The following is a 25655-nucleotide window of genomic DNA, read 5'->3' as shown; positions in this document are numbered from 1 at the left end:
TGTCTCGATATGATCACTATATTTTCATCAATTTTATTTTATTTTTGTTTTGTATTTTAAATACGATTGTTCTTATTTTTTTATGGTCTTATTTTCGTTCTTATCCCTTGCACCCCGTTTCGGCGGGATAATAGAATTGCAATTGTTCACGACTCATCATGGATAACAGAGTTCAGGACGGAATACAAATGATGATAGACTGATAATACAACATACTATAAAAGCCAATGAGTTGAAAACTTGAAGGCAAACGTAGTGGATGCATATAACATGCAATAGATGCCTGGCCAAAACAGGCTACGATGACAATGGCCTACCACATAAGTATGCCACTGGTTTCACAAAATAGTAACACACCGACCTTAGACATCAATATACCAGTTTACTACGTTAAGGATGGGGCAATTTGGTTTGCAGCGATGCAAATTTAAATTTATTTAGTTAGACTAAAGACAACATCATGCAGTATAAGCTCCTTCAAAGCCTAAGAAACAAATACTTCACCGCACCTTGAGCATGCAAAAGCTTCAAGAAATCTTTGCACAATTCCACTCCTTTACAAGAGCATGTTTTGCCACTCTTGGAGGGAGAACCCTTCCACGTTAAGAGCTCCACCTAGATGAACCACCCACATGGTTAAACATCGGTGTGCTAGTGAACCCTTCCAGGAGTCCAAAGATCTTTGAGCAACAGATCTAGCAGAACAACTCAAAAGATAAAGTATTGTCAAGATAAAAAAAACATTACCAAGGGAAATCACAATGCAAGTTTGAAAATTTGAACTTAAGATACCTTAGCTTCACTACAGATTGAATGGCACATAATCATGACTGAGGATGATGCTTTATATATCTGCCAAAATTTGTGTGAATCTTTCTAAAAAGTAACAGCGGATCCCGTTATTAGAGTGACCTATGTGAAGTACAACAACATGCCTGAACCAAAAGCTAATCTTTTAAGCACAGTAGAAAGACTGCCCCAGAGGCATCAATAATGTTCTCCCAGTTAAAAGATATATCTGAATTAGTCTTAGAGAACAATATAACCCTCAAGAGAACTCAACAGCATTTGGCCATTTTGTGATACAAGCAAAACGATCCGTAAGCTAAAATGTCAAACCGTCATACCTGCATAACACAAGTTACATTGGATAGTGTACAGCAACAACAAAAGCTAATCACAATGACAGCACGCATAAAGGTTGCTTGCGAGAATGGAAGGATTGTGCCAGCTCTCAACCTGCCTTTGAACCAGGATGTTTGAATGCCAAAGCAATAATGGTATCAGTAGAATGGCACATAATCATTACTGAGGATGATGCTTTATATATCTGCCAAAATTTATGTGAATCTTTCTAAAAAGTAACAGCGGATCCCATTATTAGAGTGACCTATGTGAAGTACAACAACATGCCTGAACCAAAAGCTCATCTTTTAAGCACAGTAGAAAGACTGCCCCAGAGGCAGCAATAATGTTCTCCCAGTTAAAAGATACATCTGAATTAGTCTTAGAGAACAATATAACCCTCAAGAAAACTCAACAGCATTTGGCCATTTTGTGATACAAGCAAAACGATCCGTAAGCTAAAATGTCAAACCGTCATACCTGCATAACACAAGTTACATTGGATAGTGTACAGCAACAACAAAAGCTAATCACAATGACAGCACGCATAAAGGTTGCTTGCGAGAATGGAAGGATTGTGCCAGCTCTCAACCTGCCTTTGAACCAGGATGTTTGAATGCAAAAGCAATAATGGTATCAGTATCACCTGCCAGTGGATTGGATACTAGGATGATTTGTAGCCTGTCATAGATTCGCAGAATCATGTGCAGGCCTTGGACTGGGAAAAATAACATGTCTACAGCAGACCAGAATCAGTAATAATTCCATGACAAAAAATCCCATGGCGGCCCAAATGAATAATGTCCTCTTCCAGCTCCAGATGATTTTTTTAAATATTGGAAGCTCGGACTCGACTAAAACTGTTGCCGAATATATTTCAGGGATGCCTTCACCTGATCTGTATTCTGCACGGTGCCCAAGAGTAACTCTCAAACACTTGGATGACTTAATACGTTCTGTAAAGCCTGTCATTCTAATCTTAAGAGTTTGGGACTCGGACGAATAACCAGAAAGAAGAGGAACAGTTTTCAGGAAGGTTCCTACAAGTAGGATCAGTCGACTTTTAAAGCGGAGCATGCATGGATGAGTTGAACTCGCAAGTACGTCACCATTGGCAGACAAGAAATCCACCCTAACCTTAATCAGCAAAGCAATGAAACCAGAAGCCATCAAAATTATGGAGATGCCAATTATGTACAGCATTGATACACAAGCAGGAAAATGGATAACTACTTTTAAAGTCACTAGCAATTCATTTTAATCATACTTAGAGTTCAAATTATTCTCTTAACAGCATATAATTCACAAATATTATGTATATATAATATGTATATTCAATAAAAGGAATATCCTTGTCACTCCCACTGGAACTTTAATCTTTGTTCCTTATCACAAATATGCTAAAAGGTGCTATATAAATGGCATACAGAATTTGACAGCAGATTTAACATCCAAATTGTGACTAAATCAAACAGACAGACCTGTTTTTGAAGCATTAGAAAGCATGAGATAACACATTATCATCATTGTTATGAAAACCATATGGCTTGAACTCAAGAACCCTCAAGTAAAATGCCACATCTCTTAAAAGCTTATATTAGTGGTGTTTGAATGGCATTTTGTCTACATGGACAAAACAATATTAATGTCAGTGCTCCACTGGTCAATCTGGTGAACCAGGGACTGTAACATAAAATTGGAGGCTGAAACTTGAAGATTCAGCTCGGGCCCATAGTTTGAAAAACCCAGCAGGTTAACCTGGTGACTTAAACGAGTCCACTAGGTAGCCCCATTATTGGGCCAAACCCAGTTGGTTGATTAGGTCCATATATATCTAGCTTCATATTTTATATATTTTAGTTTTTATAAAACATGATTGACATCATCTATAGAAACAATGATGATCACATAAAGAGTTTTATTTTTCCAATTTATACATCAACACGTTTTCATGTTAGATTTTCTAATGTTAAAATATTCTACTTATTATAATTATTATTGTTTACATCTCCAAGACATTGAAAATTTTGGTCATTTAAAAATGTCAAAAAGTTTAAAAATAAGTTCTTATTTCATGATAGTTGATTATGGAATTGAACAATTTGTGAATGGTAGTTACTAGTAGATTTTAATGCTTGATATACTATTTTTTTGATAAAAAAAAAATACATTTGAAAGTTATGAAACCTGAAGAATTTTCTTTAGCGTTGGCCTTAACTTTGCTAGGGATCCTGAAGTATGATGTAAACTTGCTACCATGCTTTTGTGCCATTTTTTGTAATTGTCCTTAAATATAAACCATTTATTACAATACCAATTGGTTATTCATCAGAAGTGAGTCCTTCCACAGCCATGTAATTTACAGTGGACCACCCAATTGCTAATTGTTATAATTGCTCAATAACCAACTATCAGCACAGTCTTGCCATTCAACAGAAATGCTGCAATTCATCATCCCATTGTTTGAAACGCATACAAACCATATTCCTAGATGCAATCAAGAACATATATTCTAATGAAAGAACAGCCGTATTTCAGATTACATGGTTCAATAGGCTCATTGGCATGCAATGGACTCCTTTTGATGAACACCTTTAACAATATTATATGCAAAGTGTTTCCCACTGCAGAAAATTAGACAGAAAGAAAGCCAAAACATTGAAAGCAGGAGTATGCATTTTATCCAAACAAAAACATTATTCAAGTACATTAACAAAAGACATTAATATACCTGGAAGACTCCGAGTTTCCTATTGCATTCTGACTCTGGCAATGTCAATGAGACTGTGAGCCGTAACCTGTGATAAGGCGGTATAAAACGATGCCCCACACTCTTTTCAGCTTCACTCTTTCTTTTACAGTCCTGAAAATAAGTTACATCGTCAAAGGAGTTGATAAGCACAAGAGCCACTGGATCATTCACAGTATAGTCGAAACTCAAAGCCTTTGTTATTCGGATTGGTTCTTCTAGGAAGTTTCCCATTAACACACCACTCAAGATGAATGACAATATGAAGAAGCTAAATATCACAAATCCAACATAACATGACCATAAACACCCCCATCCAAACATCTTTGCCAATTTCCCAATTGATGGATGACCCGGAAAGACCGCACGAATCCTCTCTAATACAAAGTTATTCACTTGACCAAGGATATGGAATCCATGCTCTTTAATTTGGTTAATAGCTCCAAAAGGATCTGTCACGAGCTTGTATATATAAGCTGACATTCTAATAGGGAAGACCAGAATCATCACAGACAGATTTATCTGAAAGCAAATCGATTTAATGACAAACCCCGCTAAGGAAATAAGAAAGTGTGAAGAGGGCAATCCATCGACAACATCTAAAGAAGAATCGTTCAACTTTTCATCAGAACTTTCCACCAATACAACCTGATTCGAAGAATAAACATTATCAGTTTGAGAAACGGGATTATCCATGATCCTAGTCAATGCCGATGCATCCATATCTCCACTCTCCTCTATCCGTACCTTAATTAAAGAAGCCCTAGAAATGTTATGATAGACAACCGCTTCACCGGAACCCGACTCCCTCGACATCTCTGAGCTCTCAATCTTAAAAGACGAAATTCCAGACATTTCCTCACCCCTAACGCTACTATCCCCCGCTCGATCATTCTTAAGCGATGAATCCTTAGAGAATTCATGATCCTGAACGCTCTTATCATAAGCAGGCTCCTTTCTCATCCTTGAAACACAATCATCCGTGGCCGAAAGGCCCGAAATCACAGAAACTTCACAATCCAAGACACCGGGACCCTCAGAAACCCCCGTGATCGCCGAAGAATCCGTTCTACCTGAAGAGGATACAGGACTTCTGAGGTTCCGAAGGACCTTACCTCCATCAACGCCGATTCCTCCCGCCTCTTTGATCCCTGACACATCCGAACCATCTCCGCCGGATAAATTCCGATATTCTCCCCGTCGAATCGGAATTCTCCGCCGGAGATTCCTCCGAAACGGGAGAGGAGACGGATCCAGGCGCGAATCCAATAATTCAACGGTGGGACTCGGCGGATCGGCACAATCGCCGGCTCCTTCGCTCGGATCGGAGGGGAGGGGATCGTCTAGGGCGTCGAGGAAGAGATCGGGAAGGGATTCCTCCGCTAGGGTTTCCGCCATTGACAGTACGGCGGAGGAGCTTCTCACTGGAGTACTCCGCGAAAATTTTGAAAGGGGGCGAACACGAGAGTCGAGACCTTGGAAAAGGACGCGCGCCAACCGAACGGATCAGCAGGAGATATAGGGCGCCAAAAGGCTTTATATAGGGCTTATTTAATGCCGAAATTACCATAATCTATGGATCTCGATCTGATTGATTCGGTTTTATCCGAATAACTGATCCGGAATGAGGCGGGATGGATTTAACGTGACAAATATCGCAAGATTTATAAAAAAATGCGTGAAAAATATCGCGATAAATTACCTGAAAGTTAATTTTTCGTGACATTTTCAAAATATCATGTTTTTTTAGAAACATAAATATTGTGTTTCAAACGTGATATTTATGTTTTTTGTCTGCTATTTATCGTGAAAAACTATGCGCTTTTCATTTTTTAAAATTTTAAAAGTGTATTTTTATAACATTTTATTTTTTATATTTTTAAATATATTTTACCAAAAACATGAGTTTTTAAAAAAAAAAATATTTCTTGAGAGTGTTTAGCTGTTAATATTTTTTAACTTTTGTCACTATTGGAAGTAGGGCTGTCAATTGATCAAGTACCCGACTCATGGATGAGCACCCGGACCCAACCAAATAACAAGCAATCAGGTTCAGGTTATAGCATTAAAATGGATGCCCAGATCCGACTTGCATATGTAAAAGTAGTTAAATTATAAATATACTTAAAAAATGCATATGAAAAACTCAGGTGTGCAAGTTTGTTTGAATCCCCGACAGAAATTACACATCAAACCCGACTCACATGTTACCTGGATCCAACTAGGGATGTAAACGATTTGAATTGGGGTTAGATGTACCTTTTACTGAATCCAACAAAATCGGATATTTGCAACTTGGATTTAGATTCATATGGAAAAAGGCAATATCGAATTGGACTTTTTCCATATAGTTAGATTTGAATACCCACCAGATTCTTCCTATACTCATCAGATTCAGCAATGAAATCTAAAACCAAATCTGAATTTGATTGGCCATTTTACCAAACCCAACTAATCGGAGTCGGATTCAGGTTGAATATCTAATAACAAACATCTGAAATGTTGACATCCCGGGCTCAGGTCCACTCAAATGATACCTAGTCGTTTAGATTCGGGTCGGGAACCTGATAATTGAGAGCTCTAGATGAAAGCTGGGATGTAAACTAGTTAAATATAGACATCGCCAAATCCAATGTGTAACCCAATACAACAACAACAACAACAACAACAACAACAACAACAACAACAACAACAACGCCTTCATCCCAAAACAATTGGGGTCAGCGATATGAACCAAAAAAAGAAAATCATTTTGGGTCTTCCACATGAATCCTTTTCCTCCAATCATTTCTATCCAATGCCATGTCCTCCGTGAGGTTCAAAACATTCATATTATTTCCTATCATCTTCATCCAAGTCTTCCTAGGCCTACCCCAACCTCTTTTAATTAATATATTTTCTCATTTCTCCAACCTTCTAACTGGAGCATCATTAGGCCTTCACCGAATATGTCCAAACCACCGTAAACGATTCTCTCGCATCTTATTTTCAATGGGTGCAACACCTACCTTCTTACGTATCTCCTCGTTCCGAATTTTATCTTTTATTGTATTTCCACACATCCATCTAAGCATCCGCATCTCAGCTACACTCATTTTTTGAATATGATGTCTCTTGGCAGCCCAACATTCCGTACCATATAGTAAAGCGGGTCTAATAGTCATCCTATAAAACTTTTTCTTCAACCGGAATGGCATTCTACGATCGCACAACACTCCAGTTGCACTTTTCCATTTCATCCACCCAACCTTTATCCTATGATTTACATCTCCATCAATTTCTCCATACTTTTGAATGATGGATCCCAAATATTTGAAATTACCAGAGAACGTCTCTAGGTACTCTATCGTATGCCTTCTCTAAATCAATAAAAACCATATGCAAATCTTTGTTCCTCTCTCTATATCTTTCAATAAGTTGTCTAAGAAGATGTATAACTTCCATAGTTGATCTTTCAGGCATAAAACCAAATTGATTCTCCGATATCATGACAACCTTCCTCAACCTAGACTCAATCACCCTCTCCCAAAGTTTCATAGTATGACTCATGAGTTTTATACCACGATAGTTTGTGCAATCTTGTATATCGCCCTAATTCTTATATAAAGGCACCAAAGTACTCTTCCTACACTCATTAGGCATCTTATTTGTTCGCCAAATCAAGTTAAAAAGATTTGTCAACCATTCTAAACCTATCTCTCCCAAGCATTTTCAAGCCTCGATAGGTATACCATCTGGGCCAACTGCCCTTCTTGATTTCATTTTCTTCAAAGCCTCTGCAATTTCTTTCTTTTGAATCTTGCGCATGAAGTCACGATTTATCTCATGAAAAGGAATAGAGAAGTCTCCAAGATCTTAAGCATGACTATCATTAAATAGCTTATCAAAATAATCTTTTCATCTCTCCTTAATCTCCTCATCTTTGACTAAAACCCTTTGCGTTTCATCTTTGATACATCTAACCATACCCAAATCCCTCGATTTCATATCTCTCATCTTTGCAAGCCTATAAATATCCTTCTCGCCTTCTTTGGTATCCAACTTGTCATAAACCTCCTTATATACCTTAGCCATCGCGTTTCAAACTACTTTCTTAGCTTCCTTCTTTGCTATCATATACTTATCCAAATTCTCATTATCACGACTCTTACTTAGATTTCTATAACACTCTCTTTTAACCTTAATAGCTAATTTGACATCCTCATTCCACCATGATGTATCCTTACCTAGTGGTGCACCGCCTTTAGACTCACTCAATACCTCCTTAGCCATTTTTCTCATGCCACCCGCTATCTTATTCCACATTGATTCTGAATCCTCCTCGAGACACCAATCAGCTTCCTTAACTACCTGCTCTACAAACATTCCTTGTTTAGCTTCTTTCAGTGCCCACCACTTAATTCTAGGATCTATCCTATGTCTATCCCTTTTGCGGCATTGTATAATTCTAAGATCTAAAATTAAGACTCTATGTTGTGTAGCTACACTTTCTCCCGGTATAACCTTACAATCGATGCAACAACTCCTATCTCTCTTTCTAAGTAGGAAAAAATCTATCTGACTCGTATTAACCCCACTTTTAAATGTTACTAGGTGAGACTCCCTCTTCCTAAACCAAGTGTTTGCTAAGATCATATCATAAGACAAACAAAAATCTAAAATCCTTTCTCCACTTTCATTTCTTTCTCCTATACCATAACCTCCATTGATACTCTCAAATTCATCTCTACTAATGCCTACATGTCCATTAAGGTCACCGTCGATGAAAAGCTTTTCTCCATAAGATATCCCTTGTACTACTCCATCTAAATATTCCCAAAATTGATGCTTAATGGAATCATCTAAACCTACTTGAGGTGCATAAACACTAATAATATTAATAATATCCGTACCTAATACTAATTTAATAAGTAAAATTCTATCACCCTTCCTATGGACCTCAACTACATTATCTATAAACTGATGACTCATAACAATCCCTACTCCATTCCTATTCCTATTTATTCTTGTATACCAAATCTTATATCCTCAAGGTTCTATCACTTTTGCTTTCTCACCTACCCATTTGGTCTCTTGTAGACATAAAATATCAATCTTTCTCCTACACATAACATCTACTAACTCTACCAACTTACCAGTTAAAGACCCTATGTTCCAAGTGGCTAACCTAATTTTATGGTCTTGGACTAACTTCTTTACCCCCACCCGTCCAACAAAATGAAGGAACCCTTGCCTATTTGACACCACACCCGGGCACCGGTGTGACGCATCGCTTCTGGGCGACGACCTAGCAACCCTTGCCCATTTATCACTGTCTCCGGGCCTAGAGAGTACAACGCGTAGCTCAGTAGGGAATGCCCCAACGAAATTCTCATATTGGTTCATTTTCATAGGGTATGACTAAGTTTTTATGCTGGCTGTCACAGGCCTACCGCAACCCTCCTCCTTTATCCGGGCTTGGGACCGGCAGTGTATAACTAAACAGTTATACACAGGCGGAATTTTTTTAACCCAATACAGCATAGAAATTCAGATTTGGATTCTGATACAATTTCTTTTAAATGGATATAATTTTAGATATAAATGGTTTCGGATGAAAGTCAGATTCAGGTGAAAAAACCCTAAAACCACAATTTCACTCATTTGGCCGTTTGACCCAAATTAAACCCAGGCTGATGCTACTAGGGTTACAAACGAGTCGGATATGGTCAGGGTCAGTCTCGTCCTTACACTGGATCTGATTTTTGATGAGCAGGCTGGTCCAGTTCTGGATTCGGATACAACTGGGTCCTCACCACAAAGTTCAAGATTCTGTAAGAGAATGATACCCTTTGACAATGGATCCACTAAAGACTAGGGGTGCAAGCAGATTGAATATGATCAGATATCTGATCCAAGTTCGGCATGTTTTTTTTTATTTGGATATTTTAAATGAAATCTGAATGAGAATTAGGACCAGATTGGCGTCTGTTAAATCATACCACTTTGGATTTCGATTATATTTAGATCAGTAATTTAAGTCAGATTTGGACCGTTTGAGTCTGAAAAATATCCAAATCCTAATTACATGTATATTTATTTTTGAAAATTCGGTATTAGTTTTTTCTCATCTGCATCCAAATATGAATCCAAGTCTGACAAACCAAATATTCAATTAGTTACATTCCTATTGGGCCACAGACATGACCTGGGGCTCACAGAGACAAATTCCTATCGGTGGCCACAGACATGACCCTGAAAAGATCAGGTGCAATATGATTGAACAAATATTTGTGCATTAAGCACCTGCCCACCCTCCATCTTGGGGACAAGCTTGTCAGTTGTGGGGCCCAAGGCCTGATGGAGGGCGATCAGGTGCTTAATGCACAAAATTTGTGCCATGTGATAGCACCCGATCCTGATCCCGACTCAACATGACCTGGGTCTCACAGAGACATTCTCATGTGATTGTGTAAAGATCAAGTGAAATCGCATTGCACACCAAAAGTGTGCCACTGCACCTGGCTGCCCTCCATCTCACTGTTGGGACCCACAGCCGATAGGCTGTACTCAGAGATGGAGGGCAGCCAAGTGCTGCGGCACACTTCTAGTGTGCAATGTGATTGCACCATATCTGCCCTAAGTCTTACTGCACTTATGGAGAGCAGACGAGGTGGATCTGCCAAATCATGGATCTTTGGTGCTCTGAGATCATTACTGCCCATTCAAGAAATCAATTGCTGCTAACAGAGTTGTCGGTGATGATGTCACGCGGCCTGCGGTGTGGGTCCCCCTTATTTTGCACAACAGTGGCATTGAAGGCAATAGATGGTGACGATATCGAAACACCAACAATCCGTGATTTGGCAGATCACCAGGTCAGATCTCGCACTTATGTGTTGATCATATTTCGTGTGACACAAACTGATGTGGGTCATTGAACCTAAAAATTGGATCTTATCGATCTCATTAATGTTAAGATCAAGTGCAGTATCTGTTCTCAAGATCAAATATGGATCATATCAATGTTTTTCCATGAAATGTGGTTTCCATACATGAAAGCATCACAGTAAGATGAATGGGTTAACACAAATGAAAGTACTTTTGACTGCTGTACTGAACTATATAGCCTCATGCCACTAAAACTTTTTTTTTTATGACGAGGAACCCTCAACCAAGTAAAGAAAACCCCGGGTGGGGCCCCACGAGCACCCTGCTTTATGTGGCCCACCTCTGAAAGCTACGGACACACCCATGCACCAGCGGGGTTTCATCCCACACCTTCATCTCAGCACCCTCACAACCACCTTGTTGGCCACACAGGATCTCTCTCTCTCTCTCTCTCTCTCTCTCTCTCTCTCTCTCTCTCTCTCCAAGTTGGGACATAACCTTGTGGGATTCGAACCTGAGACCTCTGGGTTATGATAGAGTGACCTAACCATCCAGCTATCTCATTTGATCCTCTCCTCAGTAATGGAGCTTGTCAATAAAATACTGTTGTCCTCCTTGTGTCGAATTGAATCTGATGAGTCTGCCCATGGTCCATATCCACTACTATGGGGCCCAGTGGACGACTCACTCTGAGTTATGATGTCTTGAGAGGGATTACTGAATCTCCAACCACTGCTGAGGGAAGCTTTAGTGATAGTGATACTAAGAGTTGGAGCTTGGGGAGCCAGGGTTCTCCCTTCAAGCATATCCACAACGGAAGACATTGTCGGCCTGAGTGAGGGAGAAGGGTTGGTGCAGAGAAGAGCAATGTTGAGCATTTCCAATGCCTCTTCCTCTGGAAAGTCTGAGCCTAAGTTAGGGTCTACCAGCTCCAAGAGGCTCCCCTTCTCTTGTATAACAAAAGCCTGCAGTATTATATTGCAGCTGTTAGTGTGACATTTACCAGTATTGTTAATCACAATTCTTCATCTATATGCAGTGAAACAAGCCAAGATGGCTGTGTGCTCACAGACAACATAAAGAAACCAGGCAAAAAAACAATGACATAAGCCAAATTATGAATAGTTCTGCACATGATGCAGTTCGTCTGATAAGTTATACACTGCTAAGAATATAGAATGTGTATCTTGGGAGCTATGTGAAACTACAGAGTAAGTTAGAATATCATACCCAGTCCAAAAGGAACGCAAAATCCTCCTTTGGCATTGCATGTGCATTGCTTTGACCACTAACAATTTCCAATGCTACCACCCCGAAGCTGAAAACATCTGCCTTGTCTGTTAAATATCCCCGCGTAGCGTACTCAGGAGCCATATATCCCCTGTCATTGATTATTTTAAAGACACATGCACAATCACAAGTTTTGGCTTAAGTCTATCATACGTGCATGATAATATCGAGACACTTGTTTAAATTGTTTAAACATAGAAAAACACACACTAACACATGCATATGCAAAAGACATGCACAAATTCTGGTTGGTTTTCATAACATGCTTCTTTACAGATGACACATAACAAGAAAAGGAGATAAAGCTTCCTCACAGATGACACAGAGGACTTTCTTTATATGGTTGTTACTTGTGTATGTGTACCTGGGTGCATGCACACGTGCGTGCATAGAATAAAACACGCACTTATATGGAGAACAGATGAGGTAAAATGCATTTTCAAGCATTTTCAAGCAGGGTACTTGAAAACTACGACACAGGACGCAACATCTGTCTTGTTTGACATTCAGAATAGAAACTAGCTCCTGCCATACAGGATAAGTGTCGTTCCTGTTAAGAGGTTTTACATAAAAGCATTTTTCCTGATCTGTTATCATGCCTATGTCCATCAGAATGATATTTATGCATATGGTATTTAAGTAGGTTCAGTTTGGTCTTGTGTCTTCAAAAGTAAATAGAGAATTAAGTTATTATGACAGTAAAATGGTTTTCCAGATTACCGCTTGTTGGTAAAATTAAATTAAAAATTGCTAATAGGCCGAGCTCATTTTCCAACCCCAAATGCACAGTTGGATTTCATGTCATACCGTGATGAGAAGCAAACATTATTATACAAAGAAAGCTTAAATCTACTAGTTCATTATCATAATTCTCCAAATAAAGTGAAAAGATGACACATGAAACCTTAGTAACGAGAGAGAGAAAGAGAGAGAGAGAGAGAGAGAGAGAGAGAGAGAGAGAGAGAGAGAGAGAGATTAAAACATTGACTCACATTGTCCCAGCTATTCGAGTGCTGATATGTGTTTTATCCCCTTCATCAAGCTTTGCCAAACCAAAGTCTGAAATTTTGGCATTTAGGTCCTTATCAAGAAGAATATTTGTGGCTTTGATATCTCTATGAACAACCTTCAATGTAGACTCTTCATGAAGATAAGCTAGACCTCTCGCAATTCCAATGCAAATCTTGCATCTTGTTGGCCAATCCAATTTCAACCGCTGCTCAATTGGTCCTACAATCACAGCTTTGTATAGCATTAGCCATTGAACATGGTGCTAAATACTGTATGAAATTACTTGTCGTGCTCCATCAATTCAAAGATGGATGCAACACAAGACCATAATTCTGGCACGTGGTGAGCCGCCCATATAACCACCAGCAGAAACATTCATCTTTAAGATGAGGATGGCGTCTGCAGAGATGGTAGACTGACCGCATCTAAATTTATGAGTTACTGTGACACAAATTCTTACCAAAGAGAGCACGTGCAAGGGAATTGTTTTCCATGTACTCATATATCAGCATCAATTGGTTGCCTTCAATACAGCAACCAAATAGCTTGACAAGATTTGGGTGCTGCAAAGCTGATATCATGCCTATCTCATTCAAGAATTCTCTATTCCCTTGTTTTGATTTTGATGAAAGCTGTTTAACTGCAATTACAGTACCATCTGACAAAGTTCCCTGATTTCATGCAGAAGATAAAACATAAGCATAAAACAAATAGGAAATGTTAATCCCAAACACAAACTTTACAATTCCTAGTGACTCAAACAAACCAAACTTCATTTTGGAGGGAAACCAAGTTAGAATGGATGAGTGCATGATATGCTTTCTAACTGTACTTCCACGATCTGCATTATCACTAATCCTCTTGATGCAATAGCACTTTGAGATGGATCACAGAAAATGGAGAAGGTAATTATGGTTGGTTATTATATTTTCTGCACTTGTATTTATCATGCAGGTTCACATATGACAATATAATTTTTTACTTCTATATACTTGTTCATATTAACATTATTAGCACACAAGAAAATTGACAGCTGTCCATCTCAAAAAAGTGAAACATTCAGTCTGGGCTTGATTTGTCGGGGAAAATATTCTTTGACTCACTAAGTGGAGTTTAGCACTCTAATGACATTGTGTGCAAATGGCATGCTTCATTTATTTTACATAAGAAATATTTTTACATGGTAAAACTCAAATAATGATAAATAGAACATTTGGAGAATTAAATGTCTAATGTGTTAGAAATTCATATTGTACATACGTATATACTTGACTATATATATATATATATCGTATATAGGTGGTGCCTCTTTTCTTTTAATTTATCTTTTTGTATTTTTATTATTTTCTTTTCTTTTCTTTTCTTTTCATTTTCTTTTCATTTTCTTTTCTTTTCTTTTTTGTTTTTTTCTGTTGACTGTTGACCAGCCGTTGGGCTACCTCCCAACGGCTAGCTCTTCCCTCCAGCTTGTATATATAGTGGGCTGAAGGCCACATTGTAAAGTGTGTTTTTTTAGTGAGGATTTCTCATAATAAAGGCTCAATATTTTTATATGTGCTTTAGTGCATTTTATGATATTTATGTGCCTTAGGGAATTTTTGTGAGAGAATATTCTTATCAAGTCCTTAGTAGACTTGATTAGCACTAATATTAGTGCTTCTTCACATGGTATCAGAGCTAGGTTGGCTACTTGGCTTATATTCACTCGTGGAGGCTGCCTGGTAAAGTGTGTTGGTGGCTGCATCGTAAAGTGTGTCGGTGATCCTCCTTTGATAGTGATTCCTCCCTCTTCAATATGGATGAATTCATGTCTCATAACTCAAGCAACTCCAACTTCCTTCCACCATTCAAGCTTAACGGTAGCAACTACATCATTTGGACAGAACATTTGGAGACATTCATAAAAGGTCAAGGATTATGGGGGTACGTTAGAGGTACTATCTCTGAACCTACTCATAAACTTACTATATTGAAAATAATGTTGAGACAAATCTCGAAGGAAAAGAAAGAGAAAAAGCAACGGAGGAATATTATAAAAAAATTAGATGAATGGAACATGAAAAATGCAAAAAATTTATCTTGGATGCTAAGTGAAGTTAAAACCAAGATTACCTCAAATCTTTTATGCTACAAGAAGGCAAGTGAGGCATGAGAATATCTTAAAGGTATGTTTACCGAAAAAGATATGGCTCATAAGTATTATCTCCAAGAAAGGGCTAAAAATATCAAACAAGGAGATAAAAATGTTAGAAACTACTTTATGGAATTGTCTTCCATTTGGACTCAATTCGCTCAATTTGAACCAAAATGCGAAGGAAAATGTATTGAGATGCGGAGGGCTCAAGTTGAAGAAGATAAACTTTTTGCCTTTTTTATGGTTTGAGACCCGAGTTTGAACAAACTAGGGCCTCTTTACTATCTTCCTCATCACCTCCTCCTATTCATAAAATTCTCACTAAACTTAGTGGAGAAGAGACTAGAGAAAGGACTTAATATGAGCAAGAGTGATAATGTTCTTGCTACACCTAGTATCACTCAAGAAGATGATTGTGCTATTGCCGCCTCCAAACCGGGAAATCATATCAAGCCTTATAGGCCTCCTTCAATAAAAATCAAAATAAAGAAGAATACAAAGTAATTTGTCATAACTGTCATGAGCTCGGTCACATTAAACCTCAATGTCCTAGATTCAAAAAGGACTATAGACTTCATGAAAAAAGGGTTGCGGCGGCTCCATCAAAACAAGAAGAATACACCATAAGCCTCAAAGATCTCTCCAAGTCATTGGCACAATTAATGGAGGCACTACAACCATTATTTAAAGGCACAACATCGGGGGCGGCCATTGCATTTTCTCCAACTCTCGGTATGTGCTCTTGGCTTCTTGAATCTGGAGCTTTAACTCAAATGCATCTTTTGTTTCTACTGCCGATGGAACGTCTTTGGAAATTTTAAAAATGATTTGATTAAACACAAGTTTTATATCCCAAAAGTTAGATTTATACCAAAATTACATCATAACTTACTTTTCGTCTCTCAAATCTCGGATCAAAGATATGATACTGTATTCTCATCAAACAAATGTTGGGTGCAGGATCGCCAGTCCAGAAAATTGATTGAGGAAGGTTATAGGCAAAGAGATCTTTATTACATGAACTCACTTTGTATTCCAAAATAATCTTTTTGTAATATTGCCCAAACAAAAGATATCAAGTTTTGAATCATATTAAATTTTGTACCTGTTACTAGGGATCTTTGCAAAGACAATTTTGAATGCAAGGAATGCATACTTGGAAAAATGATATATTTGCCTTTTGTACAAAGGACTTTTTACTCCTCTATGCCTTTTGAGTTGGTCCATTCGGATGTGTGGGGTCTTGCTCTTGTAGTTTCTAAAGGAGGATTCTCCTACTATGTTGTGTTCATTGATGATTATACTAGATATTATTGGATTTATTTTCTTAAATTTAAATTTGATGTGTTTGCATCCTTCAAAATTTTTTATAACATGATCAAAACTCAATTTGAAAGCGAGATTAAAACCCTAAGAACGGACTCTAGAGGAGAGTATTTATCAAATGATTTTAAACAAGTTTTAGAAAATGAAGGGATTTTGTACCAAAGATCGTGTCCTAGAACACCTCAACAAAATGAAATTTCAAAAAGAAAACATAGACATATTATAGAAACTACAAGGACATTACTTATCTCTAGAGATGTTCCCAAAAACTTTTGGGCCGAAGCTGCCCTAACCTCAGTATATCTTATCAATAGGATGCCCTCGAAATCTCTATCAAATGAAATTCCCTTTGAAAAACTATTTAAGTATAAACCTGATTATCAAAGGCTTAGAATCTTTGGTTGCAAGTGTTCTGTTTTAAATGATAAAGGAGACAAATTGTCTTCCAAGGCTATTCCTTGTGCTTTCATTGGGTATTCTGAATCACAAAAAATGTTTAAATGTTATGATATCAAAAATGATAAACTTCTTGTCTCAAAGAATGTTAATTTCGTTGAAAATGAAAGTGGATTTGAAGGATGTATGTCACAAAATGTAAACGTTGATTATTCCTTGTTTAAACTACTCTCTAATTATGGGGATGATGATAGTCAAGTCACTCCTATAGAGCCCTCTATTGAAAGAGAAACAACAGTTGAACCAATAGTATACACTAGAAGGAATAGGAACATATCCACTGAAAATCTAAATGCTCATGAATCATTGGAAGCTCCCTCCGAACAAATTATCATTCGTAGATCTAAGAGAACTCCAAGAATTCCCAATAGATTCGTTTCCTATGACTCCTCTCCTAAACATAGGGCATGTCTTTTAGCCATTCATTCATACTTTGAACCCTCATGTTACAATAAAGACAAAAAGCTATGTGTGTTGAACTAGATGCATTGGAAGGTGTCAATACTTAAAAAATCCTAAATTTACCTTCCGGGAAGAAAATCATAGGTTGTAGATGGGTCTTCAAGGTCAAGACAAAGAGTGATGGATCCCTGGAAAGACATAAAACCAGGTTAGTTGCCAAAGGATGTTCTCAGGAGTATGGAGTAGACTATGAAAAAACCTTTGCTCTTGTTGCTAGAATGACAACTGTTAGAATTCTCGTAGCTATTGTTGTTGTTAAAAATTATAATATATTTCAAATGGATGTTAAGAATGCATTTTTAAATAACAACTTTAATGATGAAGTATATATAGATGTTCCACCTGGGTTGATAGTTTCTAAAGACAAAGTGCTTAGATTAAGAAAAGCCTTGTATTGACTCAAACAAGCACCTAAAGCATGGTTTGACACATTTAACAATATTATTACAAAGTATGGTTTCAAACCTTGTTATACTGACACAACTTTGTTTGTCAAGAATTCTTCTACAGGTACTATGATTCTTCTTCTATATGTTAATGATATGTTGATTACAGGTAGTGACAAAGAAAGAATTAAAAAAGTAAAACAGTTTTTTAAAAACACTTTTGAAATGACTGATCTTGGTTTTTTAAGATATTTTCTTGAAATAGAAGTGTCATATTCTAACAAAGGATATATATTGTCACAAACAAAGTTTGCTTTAGATATCATTGACAGGTCAGAACTATCAGATGACAAAGTTGCTGACACTCTAGAGATTGTTGGAACGAAGATGTGAGCTGATGATAGGGTTCCTTTGGATAATCCAACTCCCTTCAGACAATTGGGGTTAGATCTCTCATGTATCTAAGTATTACAAGACCTGATATAGCTCATGCATTTCATGTGGTCAGTCAGTTCCAGCATACTCCAACAGCAACTCATATGAGTGCAGTCATAAGAATCATCAAATACATTAAAGGCACCATCAATAAGGGAGTCTTTCTATCCTCTTCTTCCTCATTAAATCTTATTCCTTACTCAAATGCTGATTGGGGAGGGGATCCAAATAACAGACATTCAATAACTGGTTTTTGTGTATTTTTAGAAGAATCCCTAATTTCGTGGAAGTGCAAAAAACAACAAAAAGTGTCATTGTCATTCACAGAAGCTGAGTATAGAGCAATGGCCACCACCACCATGGAGATCGTATGGCTCAAATAACTAATTACAAATATGAGAGTTCATCTTCAGAATCCTACGACATTATGCTATGACAACAAGAGTTCCATATACATTGCTCGGAATCACACGTTTCATGAACGGACTAAGCATAAAGAAATGGACTAGCATTTTGTTCGTGAAGAATACTTAAAGGAGACAATTGACCTCCCGTATGTGACATCATAATATCAACTTGCTGATTTCTTCACCAAGGCTCTTTGTTCGCCAAGATTCAATTTTCTTCTTGACAAACTTTCGGTGATTGCACTGTAAGTTTGAGGGGGACCGTTAGAAATTCATATTGTATATACGTATATACTTGACTATATATATATATATATATAAGTATATATCATATATAGGTGGTGCCTCTTTTCTTTTAATTTATCTTTTTGTATTTTTATTCTTTTCTTTTCTTTTCTTTTCATTTTTTTTTGCCTTTTCTTTTTTGTTTTTTTCTGTTGACTGTTGACCAGCTGTTGGGCTACCTCGATGCCCAACAGCTAGCTCTTCCCTCCAGCTTGTATATATAGTGGGCTGAAGGCCCCATTGTAAGGTGTGTGTTTTTAGTGAGGATTTCTCATAATAAAGGCTCAATGTTTTTATATGTGCTTTAGTGCATTTTATGATATTTATGTGCCTTAGTGCATTTTTGTGAGAGAATATTCTTATCAAGTCCTTAGTAGACTTGATTAGCACTAATATTAGTGCTTCTTCACATAATGATGAAAAATCCCATGTTATAGAAATGTGCATTGTGGTCTGATGATTTCAGAACATACCTTGTAAACTGGTCCAAATCCACCTTCTCCGATCTTGTTTTGAGGATGAAAGTCCATTGTGGCCACTTTTATCTGTTTAAGGCTGAAATATCCAGTTTGTAGATCTAGGTCCCTAAGTTCTACCATGAAAAGAAAAATCAGAACTCCTAACTTACAAACAGACGCTTTAGTAGGAATTTAAGTGACCCGTGTAGTTTGATAATAAACTGAGATTTAGATGCTACGAATTTGCATGCAGATAGCTAGTTCCTTTCTATCATCTGGGTGTTTACTTACGGCAGCATACTAAAGTATTCCAAGTCACCATTAACTCTATTTGGATTAAAGCCCATCGGATTTCATTTGCAGTTAAAATTTCAAGAATAAACCATTTTTGCTGGCATTGGAGCTTCAGGATGGGAATGAAAGGCTAAAACACCTGATGCTGGTGTTATGTTATGAAGATTATTTTTTTACTATTCTTGGAATCTTATCTCAATAATAGACAGTCTATTGGAGTTCATGTGTACCTTTATCCAGTGATTCTCTGCCTCCAAGGTAGCCCCTTATCCAAAGGATCACTAAAATTAAGAAGGTGATAGGACAACCAAAAATGACAATTAGAATGATCATTGTGACTGGGGGTTTGCTCTTAACTTTGTAATAATCTTTAGGTTTGAAATCTGCAAAACAGAAACAATACCACACATTAAGATTATCATATACCTATTAAGTTGGTTTGGCCAACAGAATTGTCACGTCAACCATTTCAACATGGTAAATATAACTATTTCACTGCTGAAATAGTTTAACTGGAAGGTGATATTTCATTGTGATTCTATGAAACATTGGACTCAAGTGCTGCCAAAACTGAGTCCATAGAACTCGTTCTGAACAGATCTTTGCTTCCAGTTGACAGAAACATAGGATAATTATAACTGGCAGTCTGGCAGTACATTTTGCATGCTGCCTCCTTGTGCAAAGTATTTCCTCAACAAGCACGTTTCTCTGTCAACAAAACAATGCAACAGCTCTAGATAAAACAACTTACTGGGTGTCACTGAAATAGCCGATATGAGAGGCCCATAAACTCCTCTAGTCGGAATGATCAATGTCCCTTTTCCTGCCCAATAGAAATTGATCTCCAGAGTGTTTTTTGCCAAGCTTGCATTGAAACTCTTGATGATTTCCTTGCCTGGGCCACCAGCTTCTCTTGCAATGTTGAAATTCTCTAATACTCGTTCGTTCTGCAGCAACCAGATGAGAAGAAATTCAATACTCAGAAGGAGAGAGGTACTCATTTACGTGGTTGGATGATCATCACCTGGATAGATACATCAAATACTCGCTCACCAAGACTGCTAAAAGTTTGGTCATTTGTGAACACTAGTTCGGCAAAGTGAAGCTGGACATTGTAATTTCCATTCTGTAGGCACAGACCATAATATGTCAAGGTCATTGGTGAGGCACGTGCCGTCATGTATAGTGTTGGATCTGTCATTAACAATTGACTTGTGTTGGTTACTAGGTATGTGTTACTAGGGGAACCCATGAATGTCCCTGTGCTAGTAAAAGCCCAGTTTCCTGCTGTGTTAAGGTAGTACGTAGATTCTCCCCATGGTGTTGTGTCTGCTTCAAATTTATTTCCATTGACAGTATATTCATGCCCTCCACAATTTATGAACAAAGAAGAGTCTGCCAGTAAAACTCAGATAATGAGTCCAGTCGTTGCTACACAATAAATGTCATTGTTGATGGACAAATTGGTCTAGAGCTTCTAACATTTTGTATAAACTGATCAGTTACCATACTTACAGTTTGATAAAGCAGAGCAGGGGTAATCCTTTCTAAAGCATGCAGGTGCCCTATTAGAAGAAAAAAAAACTAGAGTATCAGCATTTTTATCATGCTTTGTGTAGCAATACGTATCAAGTCACTCGAACTGATCTGGTCATTAGCATCAGAATAGTTTGCATTAGAAGAAAGAAAATAAATAGCTTACGAGTTGTCTGTGGAAGAGAAGCTGGATATCAGGTTCCTGAAGAAATGAGAAGCAGCATATTTTGTCACAAAGCAAAACAACAGATGCTGCTTAAAGATGAGGAATGCAATATTAACAAAAGAGTATCCTTACAAGTTCCCCTGTGGACAAGATGATGATAAGGTTCTACCTGTGAAATTGTTTTCAGATAAATCCCTGCAGAATATTGAACTTTTCAAATTGTACTTAAACATAATGCAAACTATCAACAGAATTATGGTGCCAGACCCACAATGTATTTAGGGTTCTAGACATTCTTCTGTTAAAATGGTCGGTGCATGTGTGAAGGACAAGAGATATAATGAGGCCTAAATCTGAAGAACTGCAGAGGGAACATTGACTCAATAGCTTAAAATGTTGCTCCAAAAGTTCTTGGAGGGTGCAACACAACAGAGGTATGTTGCATTCACAAAGTATGAATCACTCCTCCCCCCCCCCCCCAAACCCAAAAAGGAAAAAAAAGGCTATTGATAAATGAAAAGTGAATTAGGAAGTTGAGGATCTGTACAAGTTGTTGTTGCTATGGTAGATCCACTCAGGTACTATTCCAGTCAGCTTGTTGTTTCGAAGGAATCTACAACAGAAACATGACATCTTGTCAGAGGGAGGAAAATACCAAGTGCCAAAATGAAGAGAAAGACACAAAACAAACATTGATTATTTGTTACATAAATCAATTAACTTACATTACACTTAGAGTGGCAGCACTATACAAATATGGTGGGACTTGTCCTGTTAAGTTATTGAAAGAGAGGTCCCTGCAAAAGGATAATGATGAAATAATAAACTCACTACTTAAGCTAGCTAGATCATAGCATTTAATCATGCATCACATGCAACCATCATATTCTCAGTCACAACAACAGTTTATGGGCAGTAGCTTAATAAAACAAGTAAAATTTAGATTTTATCACTTTTTGTGCAAGTTTGAATGCCCTGAGGAGAAAATCTTCAATGGAGAAAAAGTTAGATCCCAAAGAGACCGACTCTTTCTCCTCAAAAATAGGGAGAAAAACTCCCCATAAATGCAAAACGTGAGGTGAGTTTTTCTCATGCATTTGATTAAGCCAGCAAGGCCCACATAAAAAGTGGAGTTTTTTTATCCTCGTGGAGGTTTTTTTACACCCATTCACGTGTGCTCTAAAAGTGGTTCTTATCTGATGTAATAATTGAATCGTTATCTAATTAAATCCAAGGAGGCCACTATCAAAATCTAATGGATTACATGAGAGAAGCTGAAAAGAAGATCAAGTTTATTAAGAAAGCATAAGATGTAATCATAAATTAGATCTACAGGCATATCTATATATCTGAATGAGAACCAATAAATCATTACAAGAAACTCACAGTTCTCTGAGGTTTCTAAGGTTCCAGATATATGATGGAATTTCACCTGAAAGTTTGCAATTTCTTAGTATCCTGCAACATTATTCCAATTAAGTGTTTGGTGAGTGTTAGACATCGAATTAGTTACCCAACAAGAACAAAGTATTTAGTAACTCACAATATCTGCAAAAGTTTCATATTCTGCAAAGGAGGGAAACTTGAGCCAGGACCATTTAGATCAGTAATTCTCCTGCAAATTGTGTAAAAATGACAGATTATCATGCATTTTATTGGCTAAACATGAAAATATGGATGCCTCCTTTGGTTGACCTGCTTGAGCATGATTCTTGGTTTTCTCAGACTTGGCAAACCAGATAGGCTGGATGTCTATATGAAGATTTATTGAATTTGGCTGCTGCAAGCTACAGAGTCTCTGAGGCTAGCAGTGTTATCAGTTCCATAGCCGGAATCATGTGATATAGTGGTGTATCACTATCACACTGAATCATATGATACACCTAGTATGACATAAAAATAGTAAATATTTCATTTTGTTAGTTGTTACATATTGTTTCACATGTTTTAGTACTACATATATATGTTCAATTCATCACAATGCTTAAATTTTATTTTTTTTATTGCATTATATGATTTTTCCTTTTCTTTATTTTGGAGATTTTTTATTTTTTGCATACTTTATTTTTTTATTTATTTTAAAGGTGGTTTTTTTTTATCTTTCGATATGACATGATACAGTATGATATGCCCATATCCCTGGGGCCTGGCCTTTCCGATATAAGTTCCAAAATGCTTTTTACTACATTAGAGGCCAAAGAATCTTATGAAGTGCATGCATTCTAACAAAATGTAGCTACAATATAAAAGGGTAGGTTGAATTCAAGTGATGGTCAGACACTAAGTGAAGCCTTCAGAACTACTAGTGAAGTTTCACTTACAGATCAGTCAAGCTCTTCAAGGCAGATATGCTAGAAGGTATAGGCCCGTCCATAGTTGTACCCATTATCATCCTGCAATTTGTTTCCAATGTACTCAAAGCTAGGTCGGGTCTCAAGTTCAAATAACCAATATTAACTTAAAAAATGTTTGCATACAAGAATCCAAGTTGAGTCCAGTTTTTAATGAAATCAGGTATCTTCCCAGTGAAGTTGCTCTCACTGACCCAACTGCACATACAAAAAACCAGTAATACTTTGCAATATTGCAGGTAAGAGAAAAATAACAATGAAAACTATTTATATCCCGACACTACATGTTCAGTTGCTTTTAGTACATCTGTTATTTTGATTGGTGATACCCCCAAAAAAATCATGGGAGTTCCACCAATGACTAGACCTGCTGTTGGCCTTCAATGTTAGCCTCCAAGATGGTCAACTTGCTATGAAAGAATCGACTGTACGCAACCGCCATGATCACTTTTATATAGTGCGTTCACTTACAATAGAGTCACGTTTGTCAGTTTAGCCAATGTTGATGGCAACTCTCCTGCAAACTTGTTTGAATTCAGGTACCTGCATTGGGTGGCCAGAAATCAGTTAACCACAGAGTTAGCATTTAGTATGCAAGATGTTGTGAGGCACATAAGCTTCTTGTTAAACATAGTTAGCTGAGGTAGCTTCTTTTTTTCAGCCGAACAAAGGAAAGCAGCTGTTATTCTTTAACCAAATGCTCAACTTCAAGATGAAGGTCTTATTCTTTGTTGATGTTGGAATAGTGTGGAAACAGGGACTGGTGGTATCTGAAAGCTTCATGTTCTGTTTTTTCTGGCTCTTTGTTCCTTAAGGCAGAGAGTCTGCTTCAATAATTTGGCACTTTGAACAAATTCAATGATTATAATATTTGGAATCCTGAGTCAGAATTCTGTCTCTGTTCTGCACTTCGCTGTTCAGCTCTAGACCAATTATCAAATATGTTTCAGATCTAATACTGGCAATGGCAGTGGGAGTCAAGACTTTTTTTCATTTGTATGCTAAGCATTAATAAAGACGTTAGATGATGCAAGATCATGCCAGGGTTCTGTGTAATGAAATACAAAGGTGTTACTTATGGATAATCACAATGACCACTAATGGGTCAATTACATAATCACAAATCCACACAAATCACCCACTTAAGGGCATACAACAAACATAAAAAATAGGATTTGTATTCACCAAAAGCTTTAAGCAAAAAGACTTACAACATATGGGGCTTGAACCCCTTTATATACACAAGAGAGTCATTGGGGTCTCCCCAACGGCTAGAAATGTAGCAGTTGGGTGTAATGAAGTATGCGGGAATATAACCCAAGAATGCAAAAGCATTAACAAAGTCCAATAATAGACAAGCACGATGGCATAAGAGGAATATAAGTAAGAAGTCCACAATGGGACAATACAAAAGCCTTAAAAAGGCAACATAAGCAAGTAAAGAATAAGATATTTATTGAAGAAAGCTTGAGAACACTTCAGAAATACAAGGGGAAAGGTTCCCTGTTTATACACAAAATGGAGAGAGTGAGAGACCATTTGGGGCTCCCACATAGAGTCGTTGGGAGCCCCCAATGGTCATATTTATGACCGTTGAGGGTCCCAACGACTCTATGGTGGGACCCCCAATGTGATTCAAAATAAAAAATAAAAAATAAAAAGTTACATTTAATTAAAACAAGAAAAATCTAACCTAATAAAATAGTTGTTTCTAGAAACAACTATGTGAAAAGACTAAAATATCCCTATCGGGTATTTTAGACAAGACATATATATATATATGGATGCTAGATTTCAGGTCAAAAATCCATTCTAGATTTCAGATAAAAAATCCATTCCAGATTTCAGATCAAAATTCTATTTTAGATTTCAAATCTAATTTTTCCAATTCTCATTTTTTAAAGCCAATTTCAA

The 25655-nt window shown here is 37.3% G+C and overlaps 2 protein-coding genes across 5 annotated transcripts in view; both read right to left on the bottom strand.

The window, feature by feature from the left end:
- Positions 1–381: 381 nt before the first annotated feature.
- Positions 382–5376, bottom strand: LOC149836543 (seipin-2-like). 4 transcript variants are annotated; one of them, XR_016432034.1, is made up of 2 exons: positions 793–964; positions 382–695 (listed from the first exon to the last, which is right to left on the bottom strand). XR_016432034.1 is itself a non-coding variant. In XM_090007034.1 (2 exons), the coding sequence occupies exons 1-2, from the start codon at positions 5270–5272 to the stop codon at positions 603–605; spliced, it is 1509 nt and encodes a 502-aa protein (XP_089863160.1). In that variant the 5' UTR covers positions 5273–5376; the 3' UTR covers positions 382–602. The 4 variants fall into 4 exon arrangements, 3 of the variants coding, with proteins under 3 accessions (XP_089863160.1, XP_089863161.1, XP_089863159.1); XM_090007034.1 differs by lacking the exon at positions 793–964 and adding an exon at positions 3857–5376; XM_090007035.1 differs by lacking the exons at positions 382–695; positions 793–964 and adding exons at positions 1222–1605; positions 3857–5376.
- Positions 5377–10881: 5505 nt separating this feature from the next.
- Positions 10882–25655, bottom strand: part of LOC149836542 (putative LRR receptor-like serine/threonine-protein kinase At1g53440) — a 42094-nt gene continuing 27320 nt past the window's right edge. Inside the window, exons 6-23 of the mRNA XM_090006943.1 lie at positions 24213–24284; positions 23868–23939; positions 23712–23783; positions 22934–23005; positions 22777–22848; positions 22116–22187; positions 21938–22003; positions 21523–21585; positions 21391–21426; positions 21204–21253; positions 20713–21083; positions 20440–20635; positions 19919–20071; positions 19410–19528; positions 13506–13716; positions 13027–13264; positions 11975–12125; positions 10882–11709 (exon numbers count right to left, since the gene is read on the bottom strand). Coding sequence (XP_089863069.1) covers positions 11305–11709; positions 11975–12125; positions 13027–13264; positions 13506–13716; positions 19410–19528; positions 19919–20071; positions 20440–20635; positions 20713–21083; positions 21204–21253; positions 21391–21426; positions 21523–21585; positions 21938–22003; positions 22116–22187; positions 22777–22848; positions 22934–23005; positions 23712–23783; positions 23868–23939; positions 24213–24284 — 2491 coding nt within the window. The 3' untranslated portion in view covers positions 10882–11304. The remainder of the gene's footprint in view (positions 11710–11974; positions 12126–13026; positions 13265–13505; positions 13717–19409; positions 19529–19918; positions 20072–20439; positions 20636–20712; positions 21084–21203; positions 21254–21390; positions 21427–21522; positions 21586–21937; positions 22004–22115; positions 22188–22776; positions 22849–22933; positions 23006–23711; positions 23784–23867; positions 23940–24212; positions 24285–25655) is intronic.

The sequence above is a fragment of the Nuphar pumila genome, chromosome 5 (assembly GCF_984573655.1).
Source record: "Nuphar pumila chromosome 5, dmNupPumi1.hap1.1, whole genome shotgun sequence".
Taxonomy (NCBI): Eukaryota; Viridiplantae; Streptophyta; class Magnoliopsida; order Nymphaeales; family Nymphaeaceae; genus Nuphar; species Nuphar pumila.
Note: the sequence above shows the minus strand (reverse complement) of the source record. Positions and strands in the feature narration are given on the sequence as shown.